We start from the raw sequence: 13,463 nt of genomic DNA on the forward strand, positions 1-13,463 counted from the left end.
GGCTTTTGTGGCCAAAGAAAGGGTTCTGATTCCGGTCAGAGGCTCATCTACATGTGGTCAGGAGGACACTCTCAGGTTCTAGGTCTCTTTGTTTATCTCATCCTTTCTCCTGCTTTTCCCCTCTCTCCTTTCTTTTACTAAGGTTTAAAGTGTTGGGTTTGAAAGAAGAAATTCAATCCAGGAGGGGCAGAAAGTGATTTCATGTGATGGGGGAAGACCTCCTTTGGAATATGGTCAACATGTCCCAGGTGGAGACAAGGATCAAGTGGTTGGTTGGTTGGTTGGTTTTTAACTACGAAAACTAGTCCTTTAGTTTTTGGAGTCAGAATTTTGGCCTTCTGATAAATGAATCAGTATTCTGCTAAGACTTTCCCTTATTTAGTACAGATAGCTTTTTTTTTTTTTTGCTCATTTTCTTTTTTGGTTGGATTTTTAAAAAATTATTTCATATGCAAAGTAGAGCAGTCAATGAATGATGCAAAAATGATTTGTGCTTCCAGGAAGGCAAGACTATATTCTTAAGCAATGTGATGTGGGCAGAGGATTCTGTTACGGGATAGTCAGTCATGGGAGAAACGTGGACTCCTAAAATTAGGACTCATGGAGCTGGGATGTATGCGGCAGGTAGAGCCCAGAACATTTTGGGGAGAATAGGCTGGATGGAGGGGAAAATTTGGATAGGCCATCTCTCTAATGATGGTGGGATCTCACTGGGGCATCCATAGTTGGTTACTGCAAAGCCACTCTTGCTGAGGGTGGCCACTGCTGGTAACCAGAACGAGTGCTTAAGTCACTTAAGATCACCAGGCTTAATGAAACAACCATTCTTTCTGGGGAGAGAACAAAGTGACGAAAGTAAGTTTTCATTTCTCATTCTCTGCCCATCTGTGTCTTTCTCTGCTTTCCTAAATCTAAACAACCGATCTCATTACCTGGAAATGCATGAAAAGATTGATAAAATAACATGAAAAAGAACCAATTAATTGGGGATTTGTGATAATTCAAGCAGGGGCTGGGCTGCAGTTACCTTTCTATTATGGGAAAAACAGGTCTTCAAAGCAAATTAATAGCATAAAAAGATCTCAGGTGTAATACTTAGAGAACACATTATTTTCTGGAGCTTCCAATTGAACTTCCAATTGAACATCCACAATCGATGATTGAATTTATTCTTACCGAATCAATGAAAGGAGGTCCATCAGGGCTCCAATCTGGCAAAACTTGGGTTAGCCTAGTCCATGCATTGCTTAATAACACTCTAGAGAAGTCAAGGTTAGTGGGAACTCTGATGTGGATCAAGAACAAAGCAAGGCAGACAGAGGCAGAGGATGGCACTTTGGGGAGGTGGAGCAGAGAGCGTAAAGGTCTATCTTCGTCTTCAACCTCTATGTTCCATCTTCCTCTTGGAACTTGTCTCCCAAGGGCCCGATGTTGCAAGAGCAGTCTGGAACTTCCTCCTTTTACTTCGGAGTATTGCTGCCTTTACAAGAAAAGGAAGAGCCTGGGAAGGGGGCAGCTCCAGGGGAGAAGGAGGCTTAGGAGGAGGCCTGGCCTTTCATCTGGGCTCCCAGGAATCCTCAGGGTGCACAAATGGTCCAGTCCGACCCTCAAGGGAGGCCAACCCCACAGGCTTGGGGCCGGGGAGCTGGCAATAGAGTGTTGTTTTGCCTGACTGTCTTTTCTGTACACTGGCTGGAGACCAGGAGAGTGGTCCAGCATCCTTGTGGTTAAGAGCATTGACTTCAGAGCTCGCGCTGGCCTGCTTGGTCCAAGTCCTGGATGCCACTGCCTCCCGACTCCTCTGTAAATCGGGGTTAATAATAGCACCTCTACCTCATATGGTTGTTGCAAGGATTAAATGTATTAATATTCTTAAGTGCCCAGATACCCACTTGGCACAGAGTAAATGCTAAGTGTTTGTTTAATAAATAACTGTGTTATATATGCTGGAATATGATAACTCTTCAATTTTTACATTAATCTTTAATGAAGACTTTTCACAAATTCCAGCTGGCCTTATCTCCCTTAAGTCATATAAAGCAGTGATGTTCCAAGGCACACTTATGCAAATAAATGCCAAACATTTTAACAACACAGACACAGCTTCTATATATGCACTGAGAAATGAATTCAGAACTTTTTAAGTGCAAGTGAAAAAATTATTATTTATCTGCTCATTGCTGAAAAATGTAAAATAGAAGGTTGGTGTTTCAGCAAGTCTGCATCATCATTCCCTTGTCTCCCCAAAACTCCCTGTCATTGTTCAAGGCTTCACTCCACCCTCCCCCGTGATTCCTCCCCGAGATTGTCACTGTAATTCACCTTTAATATGCAACTGGATTCCTCAATTTAAAACCAGATTAAGGCAATGGGTTCTAAAGTACAATGAGGCTTATTTTTAACTGCATCCACAAAGCTGAAGTACTATGAAAAATCAAGAATGGTACTGCTCCACTCTTAGATTGCAGCTCAGACCAAAATAGACTAGCATGGGGCTCTTCACCCTGCCACCAACTATAATTAGCTTGTCTGCAGCAAGAAGGGAGAAAAAAATTATACTACCTCTTAAGGTGCTGAGAGAACAACCTGTTTTGTCCTTTCAGAGCCCCCTTTTGTGGATAAACCACCAAGTGTTTCGCAGGCATTCATTAAATCACACCCACTCCCTGCTCCATGCCCATCTAGACTAATACCGTCATTTTGACCATGTAAACTGAGTTGCCAAAGATCACATTCTGCTCTTCCTCTGGGAATCCTTTCCCTCTATAGCCTCTTCCCAACCCCCCATGTTTAAGGAATGTGATCTGGAACTCGTCACAGGGCGTCCTGGTAGATAAAGGAATGATGCCCTGCGTAGTCCTGCCCCAGAAACCCAAACAGGTGGTGAGGTATCGGAACCACTGTGTATTACAAAGAATGAAATCCCAACATACTTTCTTTGCTGTCGATATCCTGATATGTCTAGAAGGGTTTTCCGAGGGAAAGACCGAAAGAGCTTCTGCACCTGCTGTTTCCATGACAACAATCTTTTTTTCTGCGTCTCTGTAAATGCCTGCAAAAACAAACAGGACTTTTTAATGGGTGATGCAGCCTGGCATTAGAGGGAGAAACATGCAGTTAATAGGGGGATACACTGGAGTCTCTGCAGTTGCCTTTACTTCACCTGTTTCCAACCTGGTCCAAACAGCACTTGGTTTCATTTGGGAGCTGCCTGCACTGAAAAGTCAAGTTATTTGACGTTGGAAGCGCCTGGTAAGGTGCATGCATGAAGCTTTTGACAACCCTTGACTTCGTTGACTTCTGGCAGATCCATACCCACCTTCCCCTTTCCCTTGAATCTACTCTGGACTCTATTTATTAACCAAGAATGAATTGCAAAATTGACTGCTGACTACTCTGGATCTGCAGACCCCTGTATTTTCATAATCAATGGAAATGCTAAACCACTACCAAAATCAATCTGCTCGATGGTGTGTGTTTACCCTGCAGCGGTCGGTGGGGCTTCAGAAAGTGGGATATACTGTGTCATAGGGCTTTGCTGAGAAATCTCCAGTTAAGGGGCCCCATTCTCTGCACAACCCCAGTGAGCCAATCCCAACCTAAATTTTGTTTAAGGTTTAGGAAAATGGGTAGATCTCATGCCTTCTCAAGTCTTTTCTAGTAAAAGTACTGTCTGGGGACGTTTTGCCTACTGCCCCATGTGTAACACACTCACATCTATATTGTGTGTTCTTCTGTGTACAGACTTTGTACTCTGCATGACCCAGGGAAGGACTTCACAGGGGCTAGGAGTCCCCAAGGTGGAGACTCTCAAACCCATATTATATTAGGATCCCCCCAGGAGACTTTAAAATACAGATTCCTGAACCCCCTCCCATACACTCAGAGCCTGATTTAATAGATCTGGGAGGAGTCTAGAGAGTCTGTGTTTGTAACAAGTGCCCTGGGAATTCTGCTATAGGTAGACCGTGAACACGTGGTGTTCTAGACGGCAAAGACCACACGTGCAACAGGAATCTCCTGTCAAGTGCCTAGAACTGTGACCCACACACTGTGGTAAATCCATCAGATTTGACTGATTAGCAGTGACAGTGATGGAGATATACCCCAGTAGTTTTGTCAGTAAAGCATGAAATACTTTAAAGTAGCCATAAACTATCACTTAAGAGTAACAGACCATAAAGGAAACAGATTGCTTATACAGAGGGGGGAAAATGACAGCTTACTTTTCTTCTAATGACATTTAATCTTTAAGGACCTAAACACAGGAGAGTGATGTGAACAAAAGAAAAAAGACAGTTAGTTACATTGTGGAAAAGGTCTTGATGACTTGCAAACCATTTCCTCCTGGGTGACCTTAGCCACATGCCATTAAGGACAGTCATCAGGGAGCTACTCCACCAACACACTCAGTGCCCTGTTAGAAAAAAAGGCACTGACACCCCTAAGGTGCATGGCAGATGGTCTCACGGCTAAAAGGTGAGGATGTGGTTCTTCTCTGTGGTCCCTCTCATTTGCTGGTGATGCTCGGTAAGGGGCCAACCATACGTGAGTACCTCTGAAAACTGCAGAAGGCAGGCATTTCTGCTGGACTAATAAGGGGATGGATAGATTCTGCTTTCGACCAGCTTGTTCAGACAAATGTTGAGTGAGGACACAAGATGCAGGGGCGCAGGCCAGGATGACTTGGAGAGGAAAATCCAGCCCAGTGGGTCAGTGGAAGGCTCTGGATGCAAATGGGGAGGGGATGCATCCCTGCACATCTTTACGTCTGGTTCTTCTGAGACTCAGCTCCTTCTAAAAACTCAGGATAATAATACTTCCCTCAAAGGGATGTGGTAAGGATTAAATGAAATAACTCATGAAATGCACTTAGAACACCCAGAACATGACTGGCTCACCATCACGATTCACTACGTACTGCCCACAGACACTCTAACTGGGTTTTTCGGTTGCATAGGCGAGAACTTTGGTGGTGGCATGTGAATGTTCTTCACATTTGGTATTCCACAATCACCTTTAACTGCAACAAATGAATTTAAGGTCTCAAAACTACAATTTTGAGCTGGTCCGGAGCCAGCCTGAGTTTCCAGATGACAAAGGAGTAAATGGTTCACTTTATAGCTGTGCACTCAAAATACTTCCAGGGACACTAGTTCCTTTGTGACATTTGCTATGGTGGCAAAGAGCATCCAAGAAGAGGGAAATCTCACGCCCCACTCAGAGAGCTCAGCTCTTTCACTCGGCACCAGGGTGTCAGGCTCATTTAATTCGGGCTGCGGACAGGAGCGAGCCCCATGGCAGTGCCGAGCGTGTGGCTGTTCTCCTCGGTCCCGGAAGCTGTAGCTGGGAGGCATGTGAGGAGTGAGGCCGTGGCAGGCAATGAGTGATTTCTGAAAGCTGGTTCCTTGTGCGCCTGCAGACAGCACTCAGTTGTGGGAGCTCTGCTATTGGCCAGGATGCCAGGACCTCACCTCAGCCTGCTCCAGGCAGCTCTGGCAGGGAGCTGGCAACAGCTTTCTCAGGGGCTGGAGGAGAAGGAAGACTCCAGACGCAGCCAGCCAGCTGCTTCCGAGTCCTCTGTCCCTGTCAGGCCCAGACCCATATGTCTGTCTAGAGGAAGATGTCCTACAGCCTTTGTGGCTGGATTACATGGCTTTTAAAGGGGGCAAGAGCTCATCTTCCCAGAACTTTCTCAATACAGTGAGGAGGCAAGAAGCCAGGGATTATAATCCAGGAGACAAAGTGACTTGTCTCAGAAATAAAATTCAGAACTTTCCTGCCCTTCCTTTTACTGCTCTAGGAAGTCGGTTCCTTTGTCCCTGGCGAGGAAGGAAGGTGTCTCAGTGTGGTCAACACCCCTCTCCTAGTTGGCTAAAGAACAGCGTGTAGGGGTTCTGAAAGAGAGCCCTGTCTCTCGGAGCCCCCGCAGATCTTCAGCCGGGATGGAGGCTGAGCCTCGAAAGGGCCTCCCAGGGAGGGTGTGTTCTGCACACACAGAACAGCCTGAGGGTCTGGAAAATTATTTAAATGCGTTTCCTCTTTCTCAAACTCAATAAAAAGTCTTGGACGGCATTTTTGCTCCCGAAGCAGAGTGCACGCCCCTCCATCCTGATGCAAATTCAGGCAAGCAGACACGGCCCGAGCTCCTTTCTGGCCCTGACTCCCATCAGAGAGGTCCCTTCACTGCAAACAGGATGAGCCCACACAGTGTCATCTGCACCATATCACTAGAGCTTCCAGGGAGGAAAAGGGGGAAAGATGCAGAAAGGAAAGCCAGGATGCCCAGGGCGGGCACGCACGGCAGCAGGGAAGGAAGAGGCATCAGGCCACAGCTTCGGGGCCAGTGAGGACCGAGTAGGAAGCTAGTGCACCATCTGACAAAGGAGGCAGCTGGAGGACTCGTTATTTTGTCTCCTGGGCTCAGCAGACTGGAGGCGAGGTGGAAGGCACCTTGTCCTTCAGGATCTCGAAGGCTCAATGCTGAGAGTGGGCGTGGGAGAGGAAGCAGGGTTCCGGTTTGCTTTTTCAGAAGTTTAAATGCTCCTCTGGTCAGTTCCCCCCTGAAGCCTGACCCCAAAGCCCTCCTCCCCAGCAAGACACAGAACCCTCCAAGCACCGGAGGCTCCCTCTGCCTGGACCACTCCCTTCCGCCTCCTCACTACTGAGTCTTTCCCACTAAGACTGTGCTTGCCTTTCAGGTCTAGCTTGGAGTCAGTCCCTCTGAGGAAATGCCCCGTTTCCGGCTCTGGGCAGGTGCTCACCCCACCTCCTGGGCTCCGCGGCAAGCAGGGTAGCCTTATTGTCACAAGTGTGATGACCTGTTTTCTTTCGGTCTCACCCACTCCCCTCCCACTGGAAGCTCCCTAGGCAGGGACAGGGCCTCGGAGCTTAATAAACATCTTTAGAATGAAGGGGCGCTAAAATCCATCCTTGTGTCTTGCCTTCTTTCTGTTGCTTTTTGCTGGCCCAATTGAGAGCAGTCAGTGTCAGGACTGGACATGGAAAAGGGTGAGTGGGAGTTTGGGCGGAGGCACACACAGGAATTCATGGTGCTGAGAGAGGAAATCACAGAAATGCGGGTTTTGGGGGTCGGGGAGGAGTGGCTGGGATGGAAACCCAGAGGGAGACTGTACACCTGTACATGAGAGGCAGGTAGAGTCAGACCACAGAACGGCCGAGGGCCCAGGGAACTGAACGACCTGGCCAGCAGCAGACAGCCAGTGGGCAGCTGGGAGGTGGGAAGGTGCAGGGCATTTCCCTTCGCTGGGCCCACTGGATTCCTGGGGTTCCAGCTACCAGCACGGCAAAGCCAAGGGGACTTGGAGGCCTTTACCATCTTATTTTCACATCAAAATCTGACCAAAAGACCTCAGCACCCGAGGCTTATCCAGTCCTAAGTTTTCTAAAACCTAGACCTTGTCTCTGTAATTTTCTGGAGGGAGGGCACCCAAGAAGCCACTGGGGCCTTGGATCTGAGGCGCAGCCGCCCATCCCCACATATCCCTCAGTGCCCTGGTGACCAGGACCTGCCTTGCTCCACCGTGAGGACTGCACTTGCTCTGAGAGTTTGGGAGGCAAGGCCCCAGCCTGCCTCAGCCCTTCTTCAAAAGGACATATGGTTAAAAACAATTGCTATAAAAATCTCAAATCAAAACACAGCATAACAGCCACCAAACCACACACAACACACACACACAGACACACATTATTTCTTCTGAATGTTCTCTCTTTCTCTCTGCCTTCCTCCAATTTCCCTGAGCCAAAAGACAAAATGTTTCAAACCACCCAGTGCTAGGTGGCAGGACTGTGGTTAACCACCCCAGGCTCCATCCCTCGGGGAGGCTTCCAGAGTCAGGAGTTTCCCGCAGGCATTTACCGACACATCAAAGCTCAGTCTGGATGAATCTGGACACCAGCGTTAACACGCAAGCTGCATCTTAGTCTGAAGACACCACCACTGAGTTCTGCCCGAGCTATTATTCATGGCTGTCCACACCTCAAAAACAAGGTGTTGGAGGCCCAAATGATCACATCACAGAAGTTCTGAGAACAACTTCTATGCAACGAGAAAAACCAGGTTTGTGAAACGTGTCACTCACTCACCTCATGAATCAGACACTTGTCTATGAGCTGTAAATAGGAACTTATATTTTCCTCATCGGGTCTGGAGACCAAGAGCTGTGTGCACACTGGGAATTAAAAAAAAAAAAGATGAATTAGAAAAGTGCATACCCATTCTAATCTCTGAGATCCGCCTCTGACTTCCTTTCAGGACCAATATTTTGAGAGGTATGTGTGCCTGGCTTTACGTCAGGTTCACAAAAAAGGCCAGGAGGCTCCTCATTCCACTGAAGTCAGAGGCTTGGTCAGCACAGGAGCCCTCGCCTCGAGAAGCCCCTTCGGTTCATTCCATGCATGCCATTCTATATTAAGCCTTCTGCAACCCGGTCCGAAACAGACACTCTGGGAGAGGAAGAACACAGCGCTGCCTGAACTCTGTCTTTGAAAGAGGCCCCATTTGAGAGGGAGTTCAAAGGCATTGAAGACCATCGGCCAGGATCAGAGAGCGGTTGCCATAGTTTTATGAATGAGGCCGCCACACCTTGTAGGGTGGGAGGTGTGTGGCACACACAAGAGCAGGGAGCCTGCTACTCAGTCACCGGAGGGCGATTTTCTCAAAGCGAGACACATATTTATCTGTACACAGGCTCACCTACACGCTCAGGGACGTTCTCAGAGAGACAGAGCAGAGCTAGCCTACAGGAAGAGGACACACACACTCACTGGATAGTTCATGGCCACACTAGTGTAGCCCATGCTGTTAAAACCCTAGAGGTCTTGATGTTCTGATTTTGATGGGAATGTTTAGAAGGCCAAGTGGAGACGGCTGGACAAAGAGTCAATTAGAAGTAAAAAAGCCATGCACTCAATTGGATCAAGCTTGAACCTTGGCCATCATGGTTCCTTTCTCTCCCTACTCCTGAATAACCAGTCTGTCACAGAATCCCACTTATACCCTGTCTTGGCACATAGATTTTCAGTATAACATTGTTTGTCATAACAAAACATGTCATAACAAAACATAACAGGGCCCCATGTTTTGTTAACTGGGGCCCTGTTAAATTGTGGTTTATGTCTACGGGGGAATAGTCGTCTCCAAAAAAGAATAAGGTGTAAGGTGTGCTTTGGTAGTGATAGAAGTATTAAAAGCATATCATATGAAAAACGAAGCTGCAGAGAGACATACAAACCAGACCTGTTTGTGTGTAAAAAGGATGCTTATGTTCTTATATATAATTATAATGTTTCTGAAGGGATATTCTAAGTTGTTTATAGTGGTACCTCTGGGGACATGGCAGAGCCTGGGGTGGAGGTGGGGGCGATGTTCCACCTTTCACCATTTTAGCTTTAATTTTTTTATGTTGAGCCTGAATTGACTTCATAATTTGTTGAATAATAGTTCAATTTTAAAAAGAAGCCATGCCAGAGAAGTGTGGGTCTCCTGAGGGCAGAGCCCATTGTGAGTCTTGTCATAGGGAAGGGGGACGAGGTACCACGCTCTCAGATAACCACCCCCACATGTACCTCCACCCATGGGGTCACGCACACAGCGAAGAGCCCACCTGGGGGTGGGGGGAAGTGAAGAGGTGAGTGAGGAGACCCTTCCTGGCCACGAAGCTACTGGCATTTCAGCTCCAAGGGATGCTACAAGTCATCTCCTCCGAAACAGACTTCTATAGATTTAAGCCCCTTTTTAGGGTATGTACAGCAGGGAGCTTCTCACTGCACCTGCAAGACTCAGGTATCCATTTCTTTTGGTCAGAACTCAGTTCTTTAAAATGGCATGAAATTTTGGACAATAAAAAAAATTGTTTCCCCTTCCCAAAGGAAACGTACTGGCATTCGCTACATTTTGTAAATAATCTAGATTTCTCGTGGAACAGCCCATTAAGCACAAGTGATCCTAGTATCGGACGTGGTCAAGGATGTGTGCATGGGGTCTGAGATATGGGGAAGGCACAGGGCAGTCCAGGCAGAAGGGTGCTCTTACCCGTGTGACTTCTATCCTGCCCTCCAGACACACACAGCATGGCCACGGTGCCTTGTGTGGTATGTGGGAAGGGCTGCCTTTAGCCTGAGGGTCCGAAGTGTGCTCCACTAGGGGGGCCCAGCAGGCCCTGGTGTGAGGGAGCAGGAGAGAAAGGAGCCAGCGTTAAGGAAGAGGCCTTGGGACCTCTCTGAGCCACACTTTCCTCATCTGTAAAATGGGCTTGTTACATGCTCTGGCAGTTTACCCAGCACCCAGGGGAAGCCCCTCAGGAGCTGGGAGCTCTGGTCAGAGGTGAGGAGAGGAGGGAAGTGGAGGTAGGAACAGTGGGCTGTACCTTTTCCCATGACGCGTGTGAACTGCCCCGGGAGATCTCCCTCCGGCAAGGGGGTGACAGCCAGCTCCCCTTCACAGCTGCTCAGCTGGTGTGGCTGGAGCCCGCCGCTGGCCCCTGCTGAGGCTGTGGCAGTGGCTGTGGCTCCGGCGGCCACAGCACCATCTTTGCAGTCGGGGCTCTGGCTCTCAGGGCCAATCAGCGAGGGTGGGTGCGGGGCCTGGGTGTCCCGGCGGCGAGCCTCGGGGGTGGTGCTCGGGGAGCTGTAGGCCTTGATGGGAGTCAGGATCATCTGGTGCAGCTCCTGGAGCGGGATGCGCAGGCTGCCACCCTCGATGATGTCCTGGACAGTCAGAGGAGAAGGCTTCCATTAGGGTGAGGAACTGAGGACCCACCTCCACGCCTCCCCTCCTTTGCCCCGAGCTCTTCCTGGACAGGACACACAGCTGCTGACCCCTTCATTAGAACGTTCTTTGGAAGAATGACCATTTAAAATTTTATCACTCTAAATTAGCCCAGGTAGACAACGAGGAAAATGCACACTTGTACAGTGGGGGAAATGTGGTCACCTGAAAAATCCCACCATCTCGAGATGGCCACTCAAATGATTTTGTTACATTTCCTTCCCTGGCTTCCTCTATGCCTTTCTTTAAAATGCATTCATATAGTTTACATCCATATGCTTTAGAAGCTGTATAACAACGTTACACAGAGCCATGTGCTGGATTCCTGTCCTGTGTATGATTTGTTTTAGATGAAGGAACCTGCTCACTCACACCTTTACTCAGTCTATGACACAGGCAACACAGGCAGTGGTTAAAAGCACAGACTCTGGCACAGATGCCTGGGTTCAAATTCTGACACTCCTTTGTGACCTTGGATAAATGACTTAACCTCTCTGTGCCTCAGTTTCCCTGTGTATAAAATGAAGATCACAGTGGTACCTGTCTCATCGGGTGGTTGTGATGATGTTACTGTTTGGAAAGCTGCAGGTTTCCATGTCATGAGCTTCTTTGTTCAATTAATAAGTATGAGTTGGGTGCTGCGACCTGCTGTGTGCTGGGCTAGGCATGGGGGGAAGGTGGGAAAGCTGTTAGGGGTCCCTCCAGGAGTTCATGTCCTACCACGAGATGCACATTCCTCGTGCTAGGGACTGAGGCACAGGCCAGGGCTGTTGTGGCGGGAGTGGGGCACTCTCTGAGGGGATGGCACTGGGGCAGGAACCCAACCGAGCACTGGTTTCAGGTCCCTGGAAAGGAGCACTCCAGGCAGAGGGCACTGGATGGGCAGAGGCGCGGAGGTGGGAGTGTGACTGGGGTGTGCGAGGAACAGCAAGGAGGCCTAGGGCCGGGGGTGGGGCGGGGAGGTGGGAGGGAAGGAAACCAGATCCAGGGAGCCATGTGGGCAGGCTGGGGTGGGGATGCAGGAGTTTCTTCTACATGAGATGAGAAGTCAGGAAGGCTTTGAGCAGGGGAGTGACATGTTTTAGAGAGACCATTCTAGAGAAAAATAAGTTATTTTATGTATATGCACACATATGCTATACAGGCATACCTTGGAGATATTGTGGGTTTGGTTCCAGGCCACCGAAATAAAGCAGTTATCACAATAAAGTGAGTCACACAAAGTTTTTGGTTTCCCAGTGTATATAAAAGTTATGTTTAAACTACGCTGTAGTCTATTAAGTGTGCAATAGCATTACATCTAAAAAACGTATCTTAATCAAAAAATACTTCATTGCTAAATAATGCTGGCCATCATCTGGGCCTTTAGTGAGTCATAATCCTTTTACAATAGTAACAGCAAACATCATTGATGACAGATGACCATAACAAATATAATAATATTGGGAAAGTTTGAAACGTGACATGAAGACGTGAAGTGAGCAAATGCTGCTGGAAAAATGGTGCCAAAACACTTGCCCAACACACCATTGCACAAACTTCCAATTTGTAAGAAAAAAGCAATACCTGCAAAATGCAATAAAACAAGGTGTGCTTGCAATGTGTATGACTGGATGTAATATGTACAGAACTTTACAGAGTAAAATTGGATCCTTCTGCATACAGTTTGATACACTGGGCATTTTATTAGAAAAAGGAATGAAAGTTGATTCGGATAGACATCTGTCTATGTGCCGGGTGCTCACAGAGGCGCAGAACAGGCTTAGATGCTTGTGGCTGGAGGTCAGGGACTGGGGGTCTTTCCTGGCCCTCTACCACAGTGCTGCCCAGAGCTTATGCGCAAACCTCTCCCCAGGACCCAAGAAAGACCATGACAATCAGGGCTCTGATTACTAATGAAGTATTTAATCTTCTGAGAGCCCAGAATAGCAAAAACATAATTTTAAAAGCCTGAAGCCTGAATACCAACCCGTTCCTGGGATCCTCTCTTACCAAGAAAAACTGCTTGATGATGTCAAGGAACACAAGCTCATGGAATGCAGTCATTTCTGCAACTAGACTTCCCATCAATCAGAAAGCGGAAACCTGAGGACACAGCCTTGGACAGGCGTGCTTCCACGCTGGGGGGCAAAACACTGACAGCCCGCCCCGTCGTTGGTGGGAACCTCCTTTAGCAGAGACTGAGTCATGCCTCTGAGGGAAGTTAAATGCTAAGTAGCCACCAGAACCATCTCAAACCTGGCCAGGGCCACTATTTGGCCTATCTGAGGGGAGAGAGTCCATTTTTCTTTTAAGGAAGAGGGCTTCAGAGCGTCTACCCCCTTCCTTCTAACCTGGCAGATACGCTGTGGGGAGACGAGCCCGTGACCTGTGCCTGCAAGCCTGATGCATGAGTCAGGGTGCTCCTGGTCACTCCCAGTGTTCCTGCTCCCAGTGCTGGGCTGGCCCTGTCCTAGAGTCTGATGCTGTCATGTGACTGGTTCCTTGACTTTGGACCTGGTGATCGATCAGGGCAGGGCAGATGGAGGCAAGCTAGCTGATCCATGCTGGGAGAGCCCCTGCCACCTTTCCTGACCAAACTAGGTGTCAACGGGCGACCCCTGCCTCAAGTCCTCCAGTTCCTGCCAGCCACCCAGACAGCACCTGGGATGTGGGGCGTTCTGATCACCTTGTC

At 48.3% G+C, this 13,463-nt stretch overlaps 1 protein-coding gene across 7 annotated transcripts in view; it reads right to left on the minus strand.

The window, feature by feature from the left end:
• The window catches only part of SAMD4A (sterile alpha motif domain containing 4A), a 352,931-nt gene that overhangs the window by 169,833 nt on the left and 169,635 nt on the right, over window positions 1–13,463 (minus strand). For all 7 annotated transcript variants that reach the window (XR_012507521.1, XR_012507522.1, XR_012507520.1 and 4 more), the window contains 3 exons: window positions 10,389–10,728; window positions 8,107–8,192; window positions 2,934–3,052 (listed from right to left, as the gene is read on the minus strand). Coding sequence is in view for 2 of the 7 variants with exons in the window: in XM_074365493.1 (XP_074221594.1) it covers window positions 2,934–3,052; window positions 8,107–8,192; window positions 10,389–10,728 (545 nt within the window). In the remaining 5 variants the exon portion in view is untranslated. The remainder of the gene's footprint in view (window positions 1–2,933; window positions 3,053–8,106; window positions 8,193–10,388; window positions 10,729–13,463) is intronic.

This window comes from Camelus bactrianus, chromosome 6 (genome assembly GCF_048773025.1).
Source record: "Camelus bactrianus isolate YW-2024 breed Bactrian camel chromosome 6, ASM4877302v1, whole genome shotgun sequence".
Lineage (NCBI taxonomy): Eukaryota > Metazoa > Chordata > Mammalia > Artiodactyla > Camelidae > Camelus > Camelus bactrianus.